Below are 25,890 nucleotides of genomic sequence, written 5' to 3'. Positions count from 1 at the left end.
GATCTTCACTCTTAACTTTCCTTACTCTGATGCGCCTCCCATTACTGTGAACAACTCGCCACTTGCAGCAGGTGCTGGGCTGCACCTCACTGCTGGTAGCTGTTGCTACCTCCCCAACTACAGCCTCCTCACAGCGAGAGACAGACTGCACCTCACTGCTAGAAGTCTCATTCCCCACAACTCCAGCCACCTCACACTCTCTCCCAGACCCATTGAGGTGGACCTTCAGCCTCGGAATCGAATCATACCGGACCACATGGGATCTGTTCGTTGAGCATTCTTTACATCCTTGGCAGTAAATGGAGGGTCTGCAGTTACTATACTAACATGTCACGATAAAGCATCTGCGACTACATTTGACTTGCCAGGTAAGTGTTCAAAAGTAGGATTGAACTCTTAGACAGTCAAGGTCCATCTGGCTAACCTTCCAGTAGGTTGTTTGTTCTGGAATAAAGGTATCAGTGGAGCATGGTCTGTCAAGACATGAACAGGATACTGATAAATTATGTCTCAGAAGTACTTTAAAGACCATACTATTGTTAAAGCTTCTTGCTCAGTTACTGTATAATTTCTTTCAGCCTTCGTAAGGACTTGACTAGCAAATGCAACTGTGTTGTACTTGCCATCAGTCTTCTGAGCTAGTACGGCACCTATGCCAATAGAACTAGCATCAGTTGTTAGATAGAAGGGCATAGAAAATTTTTATTATTATTATTATCACACTGGCCGATTCCCACCAAGGCAGGGTGGCCCGAAAAAGAAAAACTTTCACCATCATTCACTCCATCACTGTCTTGCCAGAAGGGTGCTTTACACTACAGTTTTTAAACTGCAACATTAACACCCCTCCTTCAGAGTGCAGGCACTGTACTTCCCATCTCCAGGACTCAAGTCCGGCCTGCCGGTTTCCCTGAATCCCTTCATAAATGTTACTTTGCTCACACTCCAACAGCACGTCAAGTATTAAAAACCATTTGTCTCCATTCACTCCTATCAAACACGCTCACGCATGCCTGCTGGAAGTCGAAGCCCCTCGCACACAAAACCTCCTTTACCCCCTCCCTCCAACCCTTCCTAGGCCGACCCCTACCCCGCCTTCCTTCCACTACAGACTGATACACTCTTGAAGTCATTCTGTTTCGCTCCATTCTCTCTACATGTCCGAACCACCTCAACAACCCTTCCTCAGCCCTCTGGACAACAGTTTTGGTAATCCCGCACCTCCTCCTAACTTCCAAACTACGAATTCTCTGCATTATATTCACACCACACATTGCCCTCAGACACGACATCTCCACTGCCTCCAGCCTTCTCCTCGCTGCAACATTCATCACCCACGCTTCACACCCATATAAGAGCGTTGGTAAAACTATACTCTCATACATTCCCCTCTTTGCCTCCAAGGACAAAGTTCTTTGTCTCCACAGACTCCTAAGTGCACCACTCACTCTTTTTCCCTCATCAATTTGATGATTCACCTCATCTTTCATAGACCCATCCGCTGACACGTCCACTCCCAAATATCTGAATACGTTCACCTCCTCCATACTCTCTCCCTCCAATCTGATATTCAATCTTTCATCACCTAATCTTTTTGTTATCCTCATAACCTTACTCTTTCCTGTATTCACCTTTAATTTTCTTCTTTTGCACACCCTACCAAATTCATCCACCAATCTCTGCAACTTCTCTTCAGAATCTCCCAAGAGCACAGTGTCATCAGCAAAGAGCAGCTGTGACAACTCCCACTTTGTGTGTGATTCTTTATCTTTTAACTCCACGCCTCTTGCCAAGACCCTCGCATTTACTTCTCTTACAACCCCATCTATAAATATATTAAACAACCACGGTGACATCACACATCCTTGTCTAAGGCCTACTTTTACTGGGAAAAAATTTCCCTCTTTCCTACATACTCTAACTTGAGCCTCACTATCCTCGTAAAAACTCTTCACTGCTTTCAGTAACCTACCTCCTACACCATACACTTGCAACATCTGCCACATTGGAAATTTCAAAATTGGAGATGTTTGCTTTTCTTTTAAAGTTTGGAATGCTCTTTCTTGATGGAAGGTCCAAACAAAAGAGCATCTTTCTTAAGCAACTTAGTTAGAGGAGCAGCTATGGAAGAAAAACTGGCAATGAAAGATCTATAAAAACCTGCTAAGCCCACAAAGGATCTTACAGCATCAGCAGTTTTGGAAGTTGGAAATTTTAGTATTGCAGTTATTTTACTTTTGTCAGTCGTAACCCCTCTAGGAGTGACTACGTGACCAAGAAACTTAACTTCTGATCTGAAAAAATGACATTTAGACAGTTTGATCTTTAAATTGGCTTCTTCAAGCTTTCCAAGTACTACATCAAGTCTTTTCAAGTGTGTATCCACGTCTTTAGACATGACGATTACGTCATCTAAGTACACCATAAGTGCATTACCTATGAAACCTCTAAAGATATTAGTCATTAGCCTTGAGAACGTGATACGGGAGGATCGTCATCCAAAGGACATAAGGAGGAAGTGATAATGACCTGTAGGAGTGGAGAATGCAGTTAGCTCTTGGCTGTCCTCATGAAGAGGGACTTGCCAAAACCCTTGTAACAAGTCCAGGGTCAAAAAGACTTTGTTATCTCCGATGTTACATAAAAGATCATCAAGTACAGAAGTGGAAAGCAATCTAGAATAGTTATAGCATTTAACTTCCTAATGTCAATCACTGGGCACCAAGTACCATCCTTCTTAGGTACTAGGATCAAGGGTGCATTCCAAGGTGAATTACTAGGAGCAATAACTCCATCATCAAGCATTTGATTGATCAGTTCTTCTGTGACAGCAACTTGTGAATGAGGTATTCTGTACACAGGTATATAGATAGGTCTAGTACCAGGTTCAAGTGGGATACAATGGTACAACAAGCTCATTATACCCATCTTCTCACCTGGTAAGGCAATGGCTTTACGATGTTTGTTCAACAGAGTCAACAAATGCTTCACCTCGTCTGGGAAGTCAGTGGGAGCTAAGTCTTTCTCCTCTACTGGTGGAACGGATTGATCCAGTGAAGTGGATGAGGTCTCCCCGGTAGAAATAGCACCGACCCACTGGTCAGGTGACAACTCATCCTCTACCTGAACAGGGTAAGGATAGTGAACAAGGTCAACAAGATTGGTATTTACCCTGAGATGAACACTGTGACCAGAAGTATCCTGACGCCAAATGACTTCGAACAGGCGATAAATGACATGCCCATGCACTCTGCCCCAGGGCCAGACTCATGGAACTCTGTGTTCATCAAGAACTGCAAGAAGCCCCTATCATGAGCCTTTTCCATCCTATGGAGAGGGAGCATGGACACGGGGGTCGTCCCTCAGTTACTAAAAACAACAGACATAGCCCCACTCCACAAAGGGGGCAGTAAAGCAACAGCAAAGAACTACAGACCAATAGCACTAACATCCCATATCATAAAAATCTTTGAAAGGGTCCTAAGAAGCAAGATCACAACCCATCTAGAAACCCATCAGTTACACAACCCAGGGCAACATGGGTTTAGAACAGGTCGCTCCTGTCTGTCTCAGCTACTGGATCACTACGACAAGGTCCTAAATGCACTAGAAGACAAAAAGAATGCAGATGTAATATATACAGACTTTGCAAAAGCCTTCGACAAGTGTGACCATGGCGTAATAGCGCACAAAATGCGCGCTAAAGGAATAACAGGAAAAGTCGGTCGATGGATCTATAATTTCCTCACTAACAGAACACAGAGAGTAGTCGTCAACAGAGTAAAGTCCGAGGCAGCTACGGTGAAAAGCTCTGTTCCACAAGGCACAGTACTAGCTCCCATCTTGTTCCTCATCCTCATATCCGACATAGACAAGGATGTCAGCCACAGCACCGTGTCTTCCTTTGCAGATGACACCCGAATCTGCATGACAGTGTCTTCCATTGCAGACACTGCAAGGCTCCAGGCGGACATCAACCAAATCTTTCAGTGGGCTGCAGAAAGCAATATGAAGTTCAACGATGAGAAATTTCAATTACTCAGATATGGTAAACATGAGGAAATTAAATCTTCATCAGAGTACAAAACAAATTCTGGCCACGAAATAGAGCGAAACACCAACGTCAAAGACCTGGGAGTGATTATGTCGGAGGATCTCACCTTCAAGGACCATAACATTGTATCAATCACATCTGCTAGAAAAATGACAGGATGGATAATGAGAACCTTCAAAACTAGGGAGGCCAAGCCCATGATGACACTCTTCAGGTCACTTGTTCTATCTAGGCTGGAATATTGCTGCACTCTAACAGCACCTTTCAAGGCAGGTGAAATTGCCGACCTAGAAAATGTACAGAGAACTTTCACGGCGCGCATAACGGAGATAAAACACCTCAATTACTGGGAGCGCTTGAGGTTTCTAAACCTGTATTCCCTGGAACGCAGGAGGGAGAGATACATGATTATATACACCTGGAAAATCCTAGAGGGACTAGTACCGAACTTGCACACGAAAATCACTCACTACGAAAGCAAAAGACTTGGCAGACGATGCACCATCCCCCCAATGAAAAGCAGGGGTGTCACTAGCACATTAAGAGACCATACAATAAGTGTCAGGGGCCCGAGACTGTTCAACTGCCTCCCAGCACACATAAGGGGGATTACCAACAGACCCCTGGCAGTCTTCAAGCTGGCACTGGACAAGCACCTAAAGTCAGTTCCTGATCAGCCGGGCTGTGGCTCGTACGTTGGTTTGCGTGCAGCCAGCAGCAACAGCCTGGTTGATCAGGCGCTGATCCACCAGGAGGCTTGGTCACAGACCGGGCCGCGGGGGCGTTGACCCCCGAAACTCTCTCCAGGTAAACTCCAGGTAAGGAAGAAATGGATCTTACTATCCCTTACAACATGTAAGGATGGCTCAACAAATAAACCCTTTACTTTGCAGGAATCACTGTCAACTAGGACATTATCACATGTTTTATGTTCATTTATCCATTTTATTAGTGCTTTATATTTATTTGTCATTGTTTTCTGTATGTATATCTCTATTTAATCTTTAAAAAAATATTTTTTGTTAATATTTTTGGATATCTGAAATGGATTAATTGGATTTCCATTATTTCTTATGGGGAAAATTAAATCAGCTAAGGTCAAAATTGGTTAAAGGCAAGCTCTCTGGAATGGATTAATGCTGTTACCTGAGGGTCCACTGTAATTAGTTTAAAAAAACTATTTTTTTTTTTGTGAATATTTTTGTCTGGAACGAATTAATTATATTTCCATTAATTCTTATGGGAAATATTATTTTGGTTTTTGGCCATTTTTTTTTTTTTAGGCTGAGCTTCTGGAACGGATTAAAGCTGATAACCGAGGGTCCACTGTACTTGGTCACAATTTTTTTTCTCCTTATGCACTGTATGCTGAAGGGTTTGTTTTATGTGGTGCACACTTACTGCCTCGACCTATTCTCTCATATCTAGGCCCAAATTTACTGCTAACAGTTTATCTGAGTGAGCTGAGCTCATCACATAGAATTAGGATATGGACCCTGGCTTCAAAGCTGTACAACTACAGCATGGACCCTCAAAGGGTTAAAAATGTAAATGTGACGGTTTTCTTTTGTACGTCATGTGATAATAAAAAATTTGTTTTCTTTTCAGTATATTGTGTTAGTACTTGATAGATAGATAGGTAAGCTTATTTCTTTGTAAAGGTTACAATGTGTAATTACAATTTTGTTTTGCTAAGTACAAAGAGAACCTCTATCATGCCGGGGCATTTTGGGCAAACTAATCCTAATACATAGTACTAATTAAAACAAGACAAGATAATAAGTACATAGTAACTGTACTTAAAACTAGACAAGAAGTAGTGGTTAACTGTTTTACAATTTTATTTAAACTTAATATAAATGTGAGGTAGTAAGGTGGAGTAAGGTTATGTAAAATTATCTTGAAATTGCACACAAAATCTATATTACAAGTAATGGTTCAGGTGGTAATGAATTGGTGGAATATTTCAGGTGGTAATATTTCATGTAATTGGTGGAATATTGTACTACCAGGCTGTATCTTCCCAGACGCTATATCTTCAGTAGTTCAAGAAGTACCAGTGTTAAGTGTCTTCAACAACAACTGATATTGCAGAAGTGTTTTGTGGAACACTACCAGGCTGTATCTTCCCAGACACTATATCTTCAGTAGTTCAAGAAGTACCAGTGTTAAGTGTCTTCAACAACAACTGATATTACAGAAGTGTTTTGTGGAACACTACCAGGCTGTATCTTCCCAGACACTATATCTTTTTTATTATAAGAAGGGCAACACTTGTGATTCTTATGAATTGTATGGCAATTCATCAATAAATACAATTTAGTAATGCTGTAGTTAAAATTTAATAAAAATATGTTTTTAAACACAAGAGCAAATAATAAAAATATTCTTTTGTATTTATACAGTGTTTTAGTACATATAGAGTGTTGTAATACATTTGTACAGTGTTGTAGAACAGTGTAATAGTACATGTATACAGTGTTTTAGTGTATATATATACAGTGTTGTAGTATGTATATTAGTCTTCTAACACACAAAAAAAAATCATAGTAGTCTTTAAAGATGAAAATAAACTTTATTAGTGCTCATTGGTAGAAAAAGTTTACCAAAAAGACTAAATCTTGAAATACACTTGAGAGTACATAAGAAAGATTAACTATACCAATGTTGAATGACTAAAATATTTTAAAATGAAGTAACTTCCTTTGAAAAATATGCAGAAACATAAACCATTTCATTGTTCAGAGTGTCAGAAATGTTTTACTGTAAAAAGCAGTCTTGTGACACATATGCGAATACATACAGGACATAAACCATTTCAGTGTTCAGAATGTCAGAAATGTTTTATTGTAAAAAGCAGTCTTGTGACACATATGCGAGTACATACAGGACATAAACCATTTCAGTGTTCAGAGTGTCAGAAATGTTTTACTGTAAAAAGCAGTCTTGTGGCACATATGCGAATACATACAGGACATAAACCATTTCAGTGTTCAGAATGTCTGAAATGTTTTACTGTAAAAGGCCTTCTTGTGAAACACACACATGTACATACAGGAGATAAACCATTTCAGTGTTCTGAATGTCTGAAATGTTTTACTGTAAAACGCAGTCTTGTGACACATATGCAAATACATACAGGACATAAACCATTTCAGTGTTCAGAATGTCTGAAATGTTTTACTCAAAAAGACCACCTTGTGTCACATATACGAATACATACTGGAGATAAGCCATTTCAGTGTTTAGAATGTCTGAAATGTTTTACTGAAAAAGGCCATCTTGTGTCACATATGCGAATACATACAGGAGATAAGCCATTTCAGTGTTCAGAGTGTCTCAGATGTTTTAGTCGAAAACACAGTCTTGTGAGACATATGCGAGTACATACAGGAGATAAACCATTTCAGTGTTCAGAATGTCCGAAATGTTTTACTCAAAAAAGCCATCTTCTGACACATGTGCAAACACATGCAGCAGTTAAACCTTTTCAGTGTTCAGAATGTCTGAAATGTTATACTCTAAAAAGCACTCTTGTGATACATATGCGAGCACATACAGGAGATAAACCATTTCAGTGTTCAGAATGTCTGAAATCTTTTTCTCAAAAAAGCCATCTTCTGACACATGTGCGAACACATGCAGCAGTTAAACCTTTTCAGTGTTCAGAATGTCTGAAATGTTTTACTCAGAAAGGCTATCTTGTGTCACATATGAGATTACATACAGGAGATAAACCATTTCAGTGTTCAGAATGCCTGAAATGTTTTACTGTCAAAGGCCATCTTGTGTCACATATGCGAGTACATACTGGAGAAAAACCATTTCAATGCTCAGATTGTCTGAAATGTTTTTCTGAAAAAGGACATCTTGTGACACATATGCGAATACATACAGGTGATAAACCATTTCACTGTTCAGAATGTCTGAAATGTTTTACTCACAAATACCAACTTGTGTCACATATGCGAGTACATACAGGAGATAAACCATTTCAGTGTTCAGAATGTCTGAAATGTTTTACTCAAAAAAGCCATCTTGTGTCACACATGCAAATACATACAAGAGATGCAGTGGAACCTCAGAACTCGAGCCTAAACCTTTCAGGGTCTGTGCCATAGTTCTATGGCTTTGAAGCCAGGACCCTTCAAAGGAGGTTCCTTGATGCTGGTGAGGGGCTCTTGATCTAGGGAATTGGATTTGTGCTCTGGTTCCCTGAATGCCTTCCATCCCCCCACATGTGCTACATAATCCTATGGGTTTAGTGCTCCCCCATGATAATTTGAAGCCAGGGTCCAAACCATAGAACTCCGCCAAAATTCTAGCGGTCTTAAATTTAGCACGAGAAGGCTGGTAGGCATACAAATATGAGAATGGGTCTGTGTGGTCAGTGTGCACAGTATACAGAAAATCTAGGCGCCCACATGGCATTGTGGGAATGCTGCCTCAGTGTGCTTTGTTTACCATGCCTCCTGGCAAGGCAGCTCTCACTCCAAGGCAAATTGGGGCTTTCCTCTTCCTAACTGATAGTTCTAACACTGATAGAAGTGGATCTAAAGAGGAATCCTATGGTTTTGATCAATTTGTGACCCAAAGCAATGCTCAAGATATTGAAAATAGTGCCGAAAATCTTGACGACCCTCAACCTTCCACCTTGGGTGTTGGTGTGTCTCAGTCACGTTCATCTGTACCTTATTGCAAGAGAAAACTAATGTTTTTTGCATGGCCAGGCCTTGGGCATGAGTAATGGTGATGATAGTGATTTGGACTTTGAATTTATTGCTCTTGATGACCATTCGAGTAATGCTAGTAATGAATCATATTCACCAGTGAAGCGTCAGTATATTTGCCACCGCATGTGTTTGGGTAGTGTACCATATGCAATTCCAAAGGGACGGGGTACATCCTGTAGTACATCCCATGGCCCTAAACCTGGAATAGACAGTGAAAGTGAGGATGGTGTGGCTACACTTGGTATTGATAGACCGCAGGCATCAGTAGGTGGTGGTAATGGTGGTGGTGGTGCCACGGGCTCACAGCATGATGCACCAGCCCAGACTGAGACCCACACAGCTGACTCATCAGATCCAGGACAAAGTGGAGTGTCAACCACCCTCACACAACAACCACAACTACAACCACAACCAGCTTATCATATCCATTATCCACCAGCAAACTGAATCTGGGATTGGCAGCAAAATCCCACTTTTGTACCCAATCCCCATCAGTTTGATGACACTGCAAATGAACTGGAATTCTTTGAACTATTCTTCAACAAGCACTTGATGGAAATATAGTCAAGGAAAGTAACAAGTACAGTGGACCCCTGCCTTTCGGCATTTTAGTTTAATATGTTTATTATGCACCCCATACCCATCCTGTGGGCGGTAGTCAAAAGATTACAGAGGTACATAATTGGTCCAGGGACTGGACTCCAAAGTTTTGATAGCTGAGCAAGTTACAGAGGTAATGAACTTTCGGCGGCTGTGACTTTCGTGAAATCTGACTTTCTGCAATTTTTTCGGCAAAATATAGCCTCGTGGTTCGTGATTGGCCTTGTGATTCAGTGACTGTCTGGTATGTGTCCAAGTAAGCGGCATCCCAGCATCAGCACACACACAAAGCCAGTCTCCCACACCATTCACACTCGGTGTGCCATTGTTTATCAGTGAGTGGCCATCACCCCATTGGTTTATACAATACATTTCGTAATAATCGATTGTTTTTTGTGCTTCTTGCAACTGCTAAATAAGCCACCATGGGCCAAAAGAAAGCTCCTAGTGCCAGGCCTTTGGTTAAGAAGGAAAGAAACGTGATAGAATTCAAGAAAAAAACTCATAGCCAAGTACCAAAGTGGAAGACAGAGAGAGAGGGGAGAATGTGCCTTCTTCAGTGATTTAGTGATTCTATGATATGTACAATACTAAAGCAGCAGGTATTAATAAAGGTTATTGCACCACTCAGTAATAAAGTGTAGCATTAACGGTGTAGCAAGTAAGTTAAGCATTTAAGCGATAGAAAAATGACACAAAAGTAACTCTCCAATGTTATTGGAGGAGTATAGAGCCACTGAACATATGCTGCCCTTTTATCTTCCACCACCCTAAACCTCTGCCAGCATCTCCTCCATCAAACTAATTAAACTAACATCTCCTCCAAGGTAAGTGTAAATATTTCTTATTTATAAATTACATACATTGTTTTAGTGTGGTTGGTGTTGGTGGCTTCAGCTAGCACCTCCACTACCACTAATATGTATGTCTTCTTTCAGTGGCACTTATAAACCCAACACCACCACCACCACTTACTCCTCACATATGTGGCATATTTTATTCATTGTAGAGTATGTATCACATTTCTGTGTTATTAATATTCTTTATTAGATGAATTGTGATAGATAAATAAGCCGTAGAGATGATATTAGCATCATATTGAAGCATAATAACTCGGCTCCCTCTCTCCCCTCTCCTACCTGTCTGCTATGCACCAACAAGAGTCTCCAGTAAAGGTAAGTGTGATGTTAAATGTTCATTTATCCATTTTATTAGTGCTTTATCTTCATTTGCCATTACTTTCTGTATGTAAATCTATATTTAATCTTTAAAAAAAATATTTTTTGTTAATACTTTTGGGTGTCTGAAATGGATTAATTGAATTTCCATTATTTCTTATGGGGAAAATGGTTTTGCCAATTGTGAATTTTGACATTCAGCAGACTCTCTGGAATGGATTAATCATGAAACTGGGAGTCCACTGTATTTTGAGTACACCATGGCAAATACAATCATATCACCACAATCAAGGCTACACTGATGGAAAGAGACAACTGTAGTTGAAATGTATTTGTTTTTTGCAACAATAATGCTTATATCTCATATCTATAAGCATAATATAAAATCATATGAGTCTACAGATCGGCTAATTTCTACCCCGGCCTTCAGTGAAATCATCCGAATGAACAGATTTATCTTACTGTTACGTATGTTGCACTTCTCTGACAAAACCAGGCCTGACAAGAGTGATAGGTTATGCAAGATTAGAAATGTTTTTATGCATCTGAAAAAAAATTTCAACATGTACTTTTATCCATTCAAGATTCTTGTAATTGATGAGTCTTAGATTTTGTTCAAAGGCAGATTGCCGTTCAAGCAGTATAGTATATCATGCAAGATGAAACGCTTTGGTATAAAGCTGTTTGTGCTGACTGTGAAAGTGGCCTGGTATTGGACATAATTGTATACATGGGAAGTAAAACATGGAAAGATACCAGGATGTTATTGGGTATCTCAGTGTCGTGTGGGGTTTGTTAGGAGATACGAGGGTTGAAGGTAAACACCTTGTTGGATGGTAACACTATATATTGTCAGACTGTGGATGAGAGGTGGGAGCCAGGCCTGCAGTGTTCTTGCCTGTTCGTAGGTGGTCCGTCGAGTGAGACTGAGGTAGCTCGTCTCACTGCCTCAAGCTGTACCTCGTGATGTCATACCATCACAGGCCTAAGGGATCTTCTATATAAACACATGGATGGTACTATGATACTCAGCTAATCTATATAACATATATAAGGGGATCAGCAACTATGCTGACATCAGGTGATGAGGTGGGAACAATGATGGCACCATATCTTGGTAAAAAGCATTCATTATATACTGATAACTGATACACAAGCCCCTTGTTCACTGATTTTTTGCAGGTGAACATGAAAAATGTGTGTGGCATAGTGCTTTCTAATCATAAACATATGCCCAGGTTCAACATAGGCACTTGGTAGTGGTGAGGTGCAGGTGTTTGCTGCCAATGACATCATGGCATTATGGTGGCATGACAAACGAGATGTCACATTGTTGGCATCCATTCACCATAACAAAATTAAAGACAGTGGCAAGATGGATAGGGTGACTAATGAACGTATTCTAAAACCAGCTACAGTGATTGATTATGCACAAAACATGCATTTGGTTGACAAATGTGATAAATGACATGCTTTGTCGATTGTGTTCGTAAGAATTGCAAGTGGTACATGAAACCTTTCTTCCATCTAATTGACATTTCAATGCTCAATGCATATAGTATGTACCAAATAAAGACTGGCAACAGATCACCATGTGGTGAATTTTGATTATCTGTTGTCAGACAGCTAATAATCAAGTACCAGGTAACAACAACTGCTGTACAAAACTGTCCACACATTAATCAAGAATTACCCAAGTGTTTGAGGCGGGAATTTGATCACTTCCTAATACAGCTTCCTGCAACTAAGAAGAAATGGGCTCAGAAGAGATGTGTTGTCTGTGCACAAACAAAACGACAGCAACAAAGATGCAAAGACACTCGGTTTACTTGCGAGGAATGTAAGATACCACTGTGCATGGTACCTTGTTTCAAATACTTCCAGAGACTGCATCCATTCTAGGAAACTTTTTTTTGTTTCATTATCTACAGAAAACTATTCTTTAATTCTTTACGAAAAAAATTTTCCACACATTCTTCTACCCTGGTGCACACTTTGAGACTTGGTCTCTGGACCCTGAAAGTGTTAATTTGTTCCAGAAGGCTGTTCAAGTGCTGATCTGTTCTAGTACCAAAACAAATTTTTCCTATAAGGAATAATGTAAATTTGGTTAATCCATTTCAGACCCTCAAAAATGCACTTAGTGACTTTGTGGTGTATTTTTGTATGGTATTTATGACTGTATTCTCATTTTTTTGATCTCATTTGATAGAATGAAAGATATATTACAGAAAAAGATATGATTTTGAATGGTTTACAGAATAAAAGTACAGTGGTACCTTGACTTACAAGTTTAATTCATTCCATGACTGAGCTCGTAACCCAATTTTCTCTTGCAGTGGAGCCTTGGGTAATGACATCATAAGCTAACGACAAAATTGGGTAACACTACATTTTTACGTCAAAATATTGGCTCGGCTAATGACAAAAAACTTGGCTAAAGACATTCTTCCAGAATGTGTCAGTGGCCCGCAACTGCCAGGAACTCCATGGTACAGGCAGTGTGCCATTGTTTACAAGCTAGTGAAGATGATTCCACGCATAGGTGTGATATATTTTGTATTATTCCATTGTTTTTAGTGCTTGTAACTGCTTAATAAGCCACCATAGGCCCAAAGAAGGCTTCTAGTGCCAGCTCTCTGGAAATGAGGGTGAGAAACACTATAGAATTCACGAAAAAGTTTGTAGAAAGATACAAAAGTGGTGGTGGTAGAGGGTGCTTCCAGGGTACTTCCCCACAAACCAGCCAGGGTACTTCCCCACATACCAGCCAGGGTACTTCTCCACATACCAGCCAGGGTACTTCCCCACAAACCAGCCAAGGTACTTCCCCACATACCAGCCAGGGTACTTCCCCACAAACCAGCCAGGATATTTCCCCACATACCAGCCAGTGTACTTCCCCACAAACCAGCCTGGGTGTGAGGGAAAAGTAGGCGTAAGTGGGGTTAAGGTTGTTCAGGCAACCAGGAACCATTAGCGAGTTACGTCGCGCACCCCCTCCCCCTCTGGCGGGCTGGGGCGAAACTAGTTCTTGGTGTCTGATTTGTTCAAATTTCTACTCCTGGTAATATTGACCTTACCTGGTGTGGGGTGAAGTTTGGAGAGTCACTTCACCTCCACTCTTCTCCTAATCAGGTAGGGTGATCTACCAGGAGTATTACTGTTTGTTCCTTTCTTTTGTTTGCTGGTTACCAGTAATGATTTTGGCATTTATCATTCTTTTCCATTCTTAAATGTTATATTATCATGACCATTGGTAACCAGTTATTTTTTCTTATTACCAGCTCTGTTCCTGGCGTGGTCATCCAGGATAGATGCCAGATAAAGGAGCAAGACATTTGTTAATGAGACTTATTAACATTATTGGACTACTACTGGCCCTTACCTGTTCTACTTGTGGTGCTCCATCCAAGTGGTAGGAGATTCCAAAACATCGGACTATCACCATCCGCCCAGGATAACCTACATCAATAATATCAGAAGATCTATCCAGGGTCTTACCTACTCCTGCCCAACTACAAGAACCGAAGGCCATTTTTTTTATTATATTTAAATTTTAAGTAAAATCCTCAAAAATCATTATTCTTATTTTTCCTAGTCGTTTCTTTCTTTATTTATTTTTCCAGTTTGGTAACAGAGCTACAGATGTCCCTCTTAACATAATGATAAATGGATCACCTATCACAAAACTAACAGAGGGAAAATTCTTAGGAATCCACCTTGATAATACTCAAATTTCATACACATATACATCAAATTTCTAAGAAAATTTCCAAGACTGTAGGCATACTATCGAAGATACGGTACTATGTTCCACAGTCAGCCCTCCTGGCCCTATATCACTCTTATTTACCCCTATCTCACCTATGGAATTTGTGCATGGGGCTCAACAACAATTAACCATCTCAGACCACTAATTACCCAACAAAAGGCTGCAGTTAGAATAACAAATTCTCACTACAGGCAGCACACTCCACCAATATTCAATACACTAAACCTACTCACCATACAAAACATCCATACTTACTACTGCACCTATTACATACATAGAACACTTAACTCTGATATTAACCCTCCCCTCAAACATCTCCTTGCCAACCTCAACAGAACACATGACCATAACACAAGGCACAGATCACTCTTTGATGTTCCTCGTGTCCATCTCACACTATGCAAAAACTCAATGCACATAAAAGGCCCTAAAATCTGGAATTCATTACCTGTAAATATAAAAGAAACACAACCTGTTTATAAATTCAAGTCTCTTCTCAAAGATTACTTACTCACCCAAAACCAAATAAATACTGAATAACTGAACATTATAAATTGTATATCTTAAATGTTTCTCACAATTATATCACATAAATGTTAAACCTAAAACCCAATCTAACTTTATTATTTTTTAAATACACTACCTAACAGAATCACTACCTAACTGAATGCAACCATATGACCTGTCTTTGTAATACTCACTTGTGCTTTATAGTTATCTGTTTACATTAATGTTTTATCACTGATTTCATCATTGCTTAGTAGCAGCGCTGTATAGTCCTTGTGGCTTAGCGCTTCTTTTTGATTATAATAATAATAATAATAATAATAATCATTGCTTAGTTAATCTTAAGTTAATTTTAAGCCAGCCCGTAATGCTATGCATAGTATAAGTGGCTTTGGCATACTGCTCTTATCTGTATTAGTTTCTTTTGTTCAGATGGAAGGCGTTCCACTGACACTGGCGACCTTGCCAGGATACGACTCGAAGTAACATCGTCCTGATGGTTCAACTGGTTGTGAGTATAACATTTAAGATAGAAAAGGGTGAGTTGAGGTGTCAAGTCATTACTGGTAGTCTGGTTGACTTACCGTTGTTTGGTTCTAAGGTTCGGTTTAGAAGTTTACCTATTTGTTGGACCTGGGGAACTTTGATGATAACCCCTTCTGTGTGAACCGTGTGTATTTTGCTTAGTGAAGGCTATTGGGCCCACAAGTGTATTCTTCCAGGGAGAAATATTTATTTCATTTTCTACTTTGGGAAGTTTAAAGTGTGCGGACTGTGTCCCTCTTTTGTAACAGACGTTCCTGTTAGTTTTAATTAAGACAGTTGAAGCTGGGTGCGTAATATTTCTTTATACAAGATGGATTCTTTAGATTTCTGGTTGAAAGCTGGAAAGGAAATGAGATTTACTGGACAAAGCCTTGATAATTACATTACTGCTAAAATGGCTATTGTAAAGAAAGAGGAACAGGAAAGACTAGCTCGGGAAGAAAAAAGACTAGCTCGAGAAGAGAAAAAGGAACAGGAAAGACTAGCTCGGGAGGATAAACTCGAACAGGAAAGGATAGATAGAGAAGATAGAGTTCAGGCAAGAGAGGTAGCCGTCAAAATGAAGGAATTTGAAGAACTGGCTAAACAATCAAGGTTGGAATTAGAAGCCAAGAAGATAGAACTATCTAAGCAGAAAATAGATGAAGGGGTTCTAGAATACCCTTCCCATGAACCTAATATTAGGATGCCACAAATACCACCTCTCTCAGAACAAGATGACAAAGCGGCATATATTACTCGATTCGAGAGTACGTACTGCCACTCTCTGTGACTGGCCATCAGATTCTTGGGCTACTAGGCTTGGCTTACTACTGTCAGGTTCAGCATTATTTATTTATTTATTTATTTAAAAATTTGAGCACACATACAGAGGTACAAAAAATACAGATAAGAGTAGCATGCCAAAGCCACTTATACTATGCATAGCATTACGGGCTGGCTTAAAATTAACTTAAGATTAACTAAGCAATGATGAAATCAGTGATAAAACTTTAATTATTATTTTTTTATTATCACACCGGCCGATTCCCACCAAGGCAGGGTGGCCCGAAAAAGAAAAACTTTCACCATCATTCACTCCATCACTGTCTTGCCAGAAGGGTGCTTTACACTACAGTTTTTAAACTGCAACATTAACACCCCTCCTTCAGAGTGCAGGCACTGTACTTCCCATCTCCAGGACTCAAGTCCGGCCTGCCGGTTTCCCTGAATCCCTTCATAAATGTTACTTTGCTCACACTCCAACAGCACGTCAAGTATTAAAAACCATTTGTCTCCATTCACTCCTATCAAACACGCTCACGCATGCCTGCTGGAAGTCCAAGCCCCTCGCACACAAAACCTCCTTTACCCCCTCCCTCCAACCCTTCCTAGGCCGACCCCTACCCCGCCTTCCTTCCACTACAGACTGATACACTCTTGAAGTCATTCTGTTTCGCTCCATTCTCTCTACATGTCCGAACCACCTCAACAACCCTTCCTCAGCCCTCTGGACAACAGTTTTGGTAATCCCGCACCTCCTCCTAACTTCCAAACTACGAATTCTCTGCATTATATTCACACCACACATGTGAGTATTACAAAGACAGGTCATATGGTTGTATACATTGTTGTACATTCAGTAGAATGGAGTATTCTGTTAGGTAGTGTATTTAAAAAATAGTTAGATTGGGTTTTAGGTTTAACATTTATGTGATATAATTGTGAGAAACATTTGAGGTATACAATTTATAAGGTTCAGTTATTCAGTATTTATTTGGTTTTGGGTGAGTAAGTGATCTTTGAGAAGAGACTTGAATTTATAAACAGGTAGTGTTTCTTTTATATTTACAGGTAATGAATTCCAGATTTTAGGGCCTTTTATGTGCATTGAGTTTTTGCATAGTGTGAGATGGACACGAGGAACATCAAAGAGTGATCTGTGCCTTGTGTTATGGTCATGTGTTCTGTTGAGGTTGGCAAGGAGATGTTTGAGGGGAGGGTTAATATCAGAGTTAAGTGTTCTATGTATGTAATAGGTGCAGTAATAAGTATGGATGTTTTGTATGGTGAGTAGGTTTAGTGTATTGAATATTGGAGTGTGCTGCCTATAGTGAGAATTTATCATTCTAACTGCAGCCTTTTGTTGGGTAATTAGTGGCCTGAGATGGTTACTTGTTGTTGAGCCCCATGCACAAATTCCATAGGAGAGATAGGGGTAAATAAGAGTGATATAGGGCCAGGAGGGCTGACTGTGGAGCATAGTACCGTATCTTCGATAGTATGCCTACAGTCTTGGAAATTTTCTTAGAAATTTGCTGTATATGTGTTTGAAATTTGAGTCTATTATCAAGGTGGATTCCGAAGAATTTTCCCTCTGTTAGCTTTGTGATAGGTGATCCGTTTATCATTATGTTAAGAGGGACATCTGTAGCTCTGTTACCAAACTGAATGAAGTAGGTTTTGTCAATGTTTAGTGTAAGTTTGTTAGTCCTCATCCAGGTAGATATTTTCTGTAATTCGATATTTACAGTATTGTCTATTCCACTCTACCCTCTGATGTTATTTCTAGTTATAGCCTGCTGAAGAAAGCTATACTTCAGGCTTTCAAAAAAACTACTCATCATTACAGATCGGAGTTTAGACATTAAAATAACTCCTAATCAAAATTATATGCAATTCTTGACAACACTTTTCAGATTATTTGATTCGTGGATTGATAGTGCTGAGGTTGACCACGATTTCGAATCTTTACGAGACCTGATGGTAAGAGATCAATTCCTTTCTTCTGTAAACTCTGACTTACGAATATTCATTAAAGAAAGAAACATTCATACGGCTGCGGAAATGGCACAAGCTGCTGATATATATGCGTGCGCTCATAATAACTACCCTAAAGAGCGTAGCAGATATAAGCCTGTTGTGCCTAAGCAATCCGAGGGATCCGAACCCTCCATACCAAGGAATTCCACGGCCTTCACAGTAAAATGTTTCAACTGTAATGAATGGGGTCATAGAAGGCCCGACTGTCCTAAGAAAAAAGGTGAAAATATCAGTAAATATTTCGCCGAATCTAATATAAACACACCTTTTAGTGAAGGTACAGTCAATGGCATGAATGTGTCAACCATTCTTAGAGACACTGGATGTTCCTGTATTGTTATCTCAAGTAAGCTTTTCCCTAACCTAGATTCTTCACGTTATAAGTCCACTAAATTAACTGACTATTTAGGAAGAAGCGATTCTTTTCCAACAGTCGGATGTTTCGTTAGGTGCAAATGGTTCTCAGGATGGGTAGATGCCGTAGTTGCCCCAATAACCTCGTGTTCTGTTTTGGTTGGGAACATACAAGGGGCTACTTTCCCATCTGAAAAGGACTGTTTGGAATTTGGAGTTTCCAAGGAAGGGTTGGAACCTAATATCTCTTGTTTCTTCAGATAGTTCCAGATGAGATTCAGTTGGATAACTTAAATCAGAGAGCTGATGGTTACAAAACTCCGGTAACACCTTTAGTAAGTCAGTCACTTAAACTGGACAACACAAACACCAGTGGAAAACTGTGTGGCACAATCTTTTCAACAACTAGACACAATTAACGTCCTTACCAGAGCTCAGTCTAAGGTAAAACCTATCCACCCTTTAGTTCTTTCCAAAGGGAAGCCAATTGAGTTGTCTCACATAGATTTAGAGGGTCTTCAAAAGACTTGTCCTTCCTTAGAGGAATCTCGGAAGCTAGCTTTAAATGGCAAGGTGATACAGAGAAAGAAATTTTCTTACAAGTTTGAGTTCAAACACGATCTTTTGTACAAGACTATAGTGTCTGCGGACAAACCCAATGATGTTGGTCGAAGCCTGTTAGCCATTCCGCAGGATTGCTGGGAAACCATTTTAAAGATTTCTCATGACTTACCAGTCTCTGGCCATTTTTTCACATAGGAAGACCTATAATAAAATCAAGGACCTATATTTCTGGCCTAGTATGTCCTCTGACATCTATAAGTACTGCAGATCATGTCACGTATGTCAACTTTCCACGCAAAAGGGTAGAACTAGGAGAGTTCCTATGGTAAAGATGCCAATTTTCTCAGTCCCTTTTGCAAGGGTTGCAGTAGATATAGTTGGTCCTATCACACCTCGCTCATCAGGAGGTCATAAATATATCTTAACTATGATTGACTATGCGTCCAGCTTCCCAGAGGCGGTATCCTTAAAATCCATTACGTCCATAGAAGTCGCAGAAGCCTTATTTTCTATTTTTTCACGTGTAGGTATACCTCGTGAAATTCTGTCTGATAAAGGGGCACAATTCACTTCAGAATTAATGAAGCACATTTATCAACTTGTGGGTGTTAAAGCTCTTTTCACTACACCTTACCATCCGATGTGTAACGGAAGAGTAGAGCGACAACATGTATTCTTAAACCAACGGACTGGCATAGATTTCTACCATGTGCTCTTTTTGCAATGCGCGAGATTCCAAGCGATTCCCTTGGTTATTACCCTTTTGAATTACTTTATGGGAGACAAGCTCGTGGACCACTATCTATTTTGAATGAACTTTGGTCCAAAGATATTAAACCTGAGGTTCAAAACAGCTATCAGTTTCTTTTAGATCTAAGGGAACGATTGGAAGAAACCGCCGCTTTGGTCGGTAAAAAAACCTAGAGATGTCTATGGAAACGTACAAGACCTATTTTGACCATAAAAGCTCCAAGCGTACGTTTAATGTTGGTGATAAAGTTTTATCTTTGTGTAAATTCCTTTGACGAAGATACTACTTTTTACAGCGTGGTTACAAGTGGTGATTCGTACGAGTGTAGAGTTTGTATTATAGATGACGAATCTTTTACAGAATCGAAGGAACTACTGGATATCTTAACGCATGATCCCTCCCCAAAGAAGTCAAATGTCAACATTAACAACGACTTGTCAAATAAACAAAAGTCTCAAGTAAGTGCCTTAGTAAACACATTTTCTGATGTATTCAAAGGTTTACCACCACTATTTTTTTATTATCACACTGGCCGATTCCCACCAAGGCAGGGTGGCCCGAAAAAGAAAAACTTTCACCATCATTCACTCCATCACTGTCTTGCCAGAAGGGTGCTTTACACTACAGTTTTTAAACTGCAACATTAACACCCCTCCTTCAGAGTGCAGGCACTGTACTTCCCATCTCCAGGACTCAAGTCCGGCCTGCCGGTTTCCCTGAACCCCTTCATAAATGTTACTTTGCTCACACTCCAACAGCACGTCATGTATTAAAAACCATTTGTCTCCATTCACTCCTATCAAACACGCTCACGCATGCCTGCTGGAAGTCCAAGCCCTTCGCACACAAAACCTCCTTTACCCCCTCCCTCCAACCTTTCCTAGGCCGACCCCTACCCCGCCTTCCTTCCACTACAGACTGATACACTCTTGAAGTTATTCTGTTTCGCTCCATTCTCTCCACATGTCCGAACCACCTCAACAACCCCTCCTCAGCCCTCTGGACAACAGTTTTGGTAATCCCGCACCTCCTCCTAACTTCCAAACTACGAATTCTCTGCATTATATTCACACCACACATTGCCCTCAGACATGACATCTCCACTGCCTCCAGCCTTCTCCTCGCTGCAACATTCATCACCCATGCTTCACACCCATATAAGAGCGTTGGTAAAACTATACTCTCATACATTCCCCTCTTTGCCTCCAAGGACAAAGTTCTTTGTCTCCACAGACTCCTAAGTGCACCACTCACTCTTTTTCCCTCATCAATTCTATGATTCACCTCATCTTTCATAGACCCATCCGCTGACACGTCCACTCCCAAATATCTGAATACATTCACCTCCTCCATACTCTCTCCCTCCAATCTGATATTCAATCTTTCATCACCTAATCTTTTTGTTATCCTCATAACCTTACTCTTTCCTGTATTCACCTTTAATTTTCTTCTTTTGCACACCCTACCAAATTCATCCACCAATCTCTGCAACTTCTCTTCAGAATCTCCCAAGAGCACAGTGTCATCAGCAAAGAGCAGCTGTGACAACTCCCACTTTGTGTGTGATTCTTTATCTTTTAACTCCACGCCTCTTGTCAAGACCCTCGCATTTACTTCTCTTACAACCCCATCTATAAATATATTAAACAACCACGGTGACATCACACATCCTTGTCTAAGGCCTACTTTTACTGGGAAATAATTTCCCTCTTTCCTACATACTCTAACTTGAGCCTCACTATCCTCGTAAAAACTCTTCACTGCTTTCAGTAACCTACCTCCTACACCATACACTTGCAACATCTGCCACATTGCCCCCCCTATCCACCCTGTCATACGCCTTTTCCAAATCCATAAATGCCACAAAGACCTCTTTAGCCTTATCTAAATACTGTTCACTTATATGTTTCACTGTAAACACCTGGTCCACACACCCCCTACCTTTCCTAAAGCCTCCTTGTTCATCTGCTATCCTATTCTCCGTCTTACTCTTAATTCTTTCAATAATAATTCTACCATACACTTTACCAGGTATACTCAGCAGACTTATCCCCCTATAATTTTTGCACTCTCTTTTATCCCCTTTGCCTTTATACAAAGGAACTATGCATGCTCTCTGCCAATCCCTAGGTACCTTACCCTCTTCCATACATTTATTAAATAATTGCACCAACCACTCCAAAACTATATCCCCACCTGCTTTTAACATTTCTATCTTTATCCCATCAATCCCGGCTGCCTTACCCCCTTTCATTTTACCTACTGCCTCACGAACTTCCCCCACACTCACAACTGGCTCTTCCTCACTCCTACAAGATGTTATTCCTCCTTGTCCTATACACGAAATCACAGCTTCCCTATCTTCATCAACATTTAACAATTCCTCAAAATATTCCCTCCATCTTCCCAATACCTCTAACTCTCCATTTAATAACTCTCCTCTCCTATTTTTAACTGACAAATCCATTTGTTCTCTAGGCTTTCTTAACTTGTTAATCTCACTCCAAAACTTTTTCTTATTTTCAACAAAATTTGTTGATAACATCTCACCCACTCTCTCATTTGCTCTCTTTTTACATTGCTTCACCACTCTCTTAACCTCTCTCTTTTTCTCCATATACTCTTCCCTCCTTGCATCACTTCTACTTTGTAAAAACTTCTCATATGCTAACTTTTTCTCCCTTACTACTCTCTTTACATCATCATTCCACCAATCGCTCCTCTTCCCTCCCGCACCCACTTTCCTGTAACCACAAACTTCTGCTGAACACTCTAACACTACATTTTTAAACCTACCCCATACCTCTTCAACCCCATTGCCTATGCTCTCATTAGCCCATCTATCCTCCAATAGCTGTTTATATCTTACCCTAACTGCCTCCTCTTTTAGTTTATAAACCTTCACCTCTCTCTTCCCTGATGCTTCTATTCTCCTTGTATCCCATCTACCTTTTACTCTCAGTGTAGCTACAACTAGAAAGTGATCTGATATATCTGTGGCCCCTCTATAAACATGTACATCCTGAAGTCTACTCAACAGTCTTTTATCTACTAATACATAATCCAACAAACTACTGTCATTTCGCCCTACATCATACCTTGTATACTTATTTATCCTCTTTTCCTTAAAATATGTATTACCTATAACTAAACCCCTTTCTATACAAAGTTCAATCAAAGGGCTCCCATTATCATTTACACCTGGCACCCCAAACTTACCTACCACACCCTCTCTAAAAGTTTCTCCCACTTTAGCATTCAGGTCCCCTACCACAATTACTCTGCATCCCATTTAGTTAAATACTATAACTAAATGGGATGCAGAACCCATGCCAGTAATTGATCATGACTTGCATAAATTCCATGACTGCAAATTCTTCTCGGAGTTAGACATCTCACAAGCATACCATCAAGTGCCATTACACCCAGACTTGAAACCGTACACTGCTTTCCCTACTCATAGAGGTCTAATGCAATACCGCACAATGCCTTTTGGCTTGGTTACCGCGTGTGCCACGTATATTAGGCTTATGAGAATAGTTCTTTCGGATCTAAAGAATGTTTCAGTGTATTTTGATAATATTTATATCATGACACGTGTCTGGGAAGACCATCTAAATACACTATCGCTAGTTTTGAAAAGACTAAGAACTCATGGCCTTACAGTTAAACCACAAAAGTGCTTTCTTGGCTATCATAAGGTACAATACCTTGGGTTCATTATGTCTGACAACAACTTCTCACCACTTCCTAATAAGACCAAAGCTGTTTTAGAAAGTACGTTCCCTGCTACCAAAAAGTTATTAAGAAGTTTCCTTGGATCTGTAAACTTCTATAGAAGTTTTGTACCAAATTTAAGTAGTTTAACTTCAGTTCTTATGGACTATTTGAAGAAGGGTGTCAAGGAACCTCTTAGTTGTTCTGAGGAAGCCATCCAAAGCTTTGAAGAAATTAAAAGGATATTTTCAAACCCCCCTGTCCTAAAATTACCAGATATTAATAAAATATTTTGTCTCCGAACAGATGCCTCCCATTCTAGACTCGGGGCGGTACTGCTTCAATATTATGAAGACACCTTTTCCAATATCTTTCGCCAGTAAGAAGCTTCTGCCCAGAGAAGAAAGATATTCCACTGTGGAGAAAGAATGTTATGCTTTAGTATTGGGTATAAGTAGATTCAAATACTACCTATACAGTAAACCCTTTGTGCTTGAAACAGATCACAAGCCACTGATGTACTTGGAAAACTTTAAAGGGTCAAATAGCAGACTCTTGAGATGGGCTCTGGCTATTCAGCCCTATAAGTTTAAAGTCGTTTATATTTCTGGCTCTGAAAACCACTTTTCAGATTGGCTGAGCCGAGGTTGTATTTAGTTCTTTTCCCTCTGTTCGTTGACTTATTGACTCCGTCCATAAGTTTTGGAAGGGGGTATTGTGAGGAAAAAGTAGGCGTAAGTGGGGTTAAGGTTGTTCAGGCAACCAGGAACCATTAGCGAGTTACGTCGCGAACCCCCCCCCCCCTCTGGCGGGCTGGGGCAAAACTAGTTCTTGGTGTCTGATTTGTTCAAATTTCTACTCCTGGTAATATTGACCTTACCTGGTGTGGGGTGAAGTTTGGAGAGTCACTTCACCTCCACTCTTCTCCTAATCAGGTAGGGTGATCTACCAGGAGTATTACTGTTTGTTCCTTTCTTTTGTTTGCTGGTTACCAGTAATGATTTTGGTATTTATCATTCTTTTCCATTCTTAAATGTTATATTATCATGACCATTGGTAACCAGTTATTTTTTCTTATTACCAGCTCTGTTCCTGGCGTGGTCATCCAGGATAGATGCCAGATAAAGGAGCAAGACATTTGTTAATGAGACTTATTAACATTATTGGACTACTACTGGCCCTTACCTGTTCTACTTGTGGTGCTCCATCCAAGTGGTAGGAGATTCCAAAACATCGGACTATCACCATCCGCCCAGGATAACCTACATCAATAATATCAGAAGATCTATCCAGGGCCTTACCTACTCCTGCCCAACTACAAGAACCGAAGGCCATTTTTTTTATTATATTTAAATTTTAAGTAAAATCCTCAAAAATCATTATTCTTATTTTTCCTAGTCGTTTCTTTATTTATTTATTTTTCCATTAGTTTCTTTTGTTCAGATGGAAGGCGTTCCATTGACACTGGGTACTTCCCTACATACCAGACAGGGTACTTGCCCTCATACCAGACAGGGAACTTCCCCACATACCAGCCAGGGTACTTTCCCACATACATCCAGGGTACTTCCCCACAAGCCAGCCAGGGTGTTTCCCCACATACCAGCCAGGGTACTTCCCCACAAGCCAGCCAGGGTATTTCCCCCACATACCAGTCAGGGTACTTCCCCACAAACCAGCCTGGGTACTTCCTCACAAACCAGCCTTCTTCAACAATTAAGGACATTTGTACATTGTAGACAAAGGTGCAAGCCTTTATGGATGAACATCACCCTGACACAGCTTTTTCAAGCCATACTAGTGTCTTTTACAATGACAATGTTGTGCCCCATTTTAGGGAAATCTTAGACACGCCAGAAACAGAGCTCTCTGGACAGATTATTAGTGCAACAGGGGTCTAGTGACTCTCAAGCTGCTCCTAGAGGCATTAAGAAATAAAAAAGGGAGGTAACCCCAGTAAAGGACTTGGTACCTGAAGTTCTTTTGGAAAGGGATTGCCCTTCCAAACATTTATAAACTCCTCCAGCATCTGCCCTCCTCCCATCTCATCACTCAATAAATACATCTTCAATAAAGGTACGTGTCATTTTAATAATAATGTATTTATTCTGCATGTCTCACTGTTTTCTGTGTAGGGAAATGTATATTTCATGTAAAAAAAAATTTTTTTAATACTTTTGGGTGTCTGGAACGGATTGATTGGATTTCCATTATTTCTTATGGAGAAATTAATTCGGCTAACGACAAAATCGGTTAAAGACAAGCTCTCTGGAATGGATTAATGTCGTTACCCGAGGGTTCACTGTATA

The 25,890-nt window shown here is 40.2% G+C and overlaps 1 protein-coding gene across 1 annotated transcript; it reads left to right on the top strand.

The window, feature by feature from the left end:
* The first annotated feature begins 240 nt into the window (after positions 1 to 240).
* On the top strand, positions 241 to 14,147 carry LOC138852004 (zinc finger protein 84-like). The gene is made up of 2 exons (XM_070081603.1): positions 241 to 368; positions 6,149 to 14,147. The coding sequence occupies exon 2, from the start codon at positions 6,769 to 6,771 to the stop codon at positions 8,173 to 8,175; it is 1,407 nt and encodes a 468-aa protein (XP_069937704.1). The 5' UTR covers positions 241 to 368; positions 6,149 to 6,768; the 3' UTR covers positions 8,176 to 14,147.
* Positions 14,148 to 25,890: the final 11,743 nt, after the last annotated feature.

Source organism: Cherax quadricarinatus, unplaced genomic scaffold, assembly GCF_038502225.1.
Source record: "Cherax quadricarinatus isolate ZL_2023a unplaced genomic scaffold, ASM3850222v1 Contig3308, whole genome shotgun sequence".
NCBI lineage: Eukaryota > Metazoa > Arthropoda > Malacostraca > Decapoda > Parastacidae > Cherax > Cherax quadricarinatus.
The sequence above is the reverse complement of the archived record's forward strand: the minus strand, read 5'-3'. Positions and strand labels throughout refer to the sequence as shown.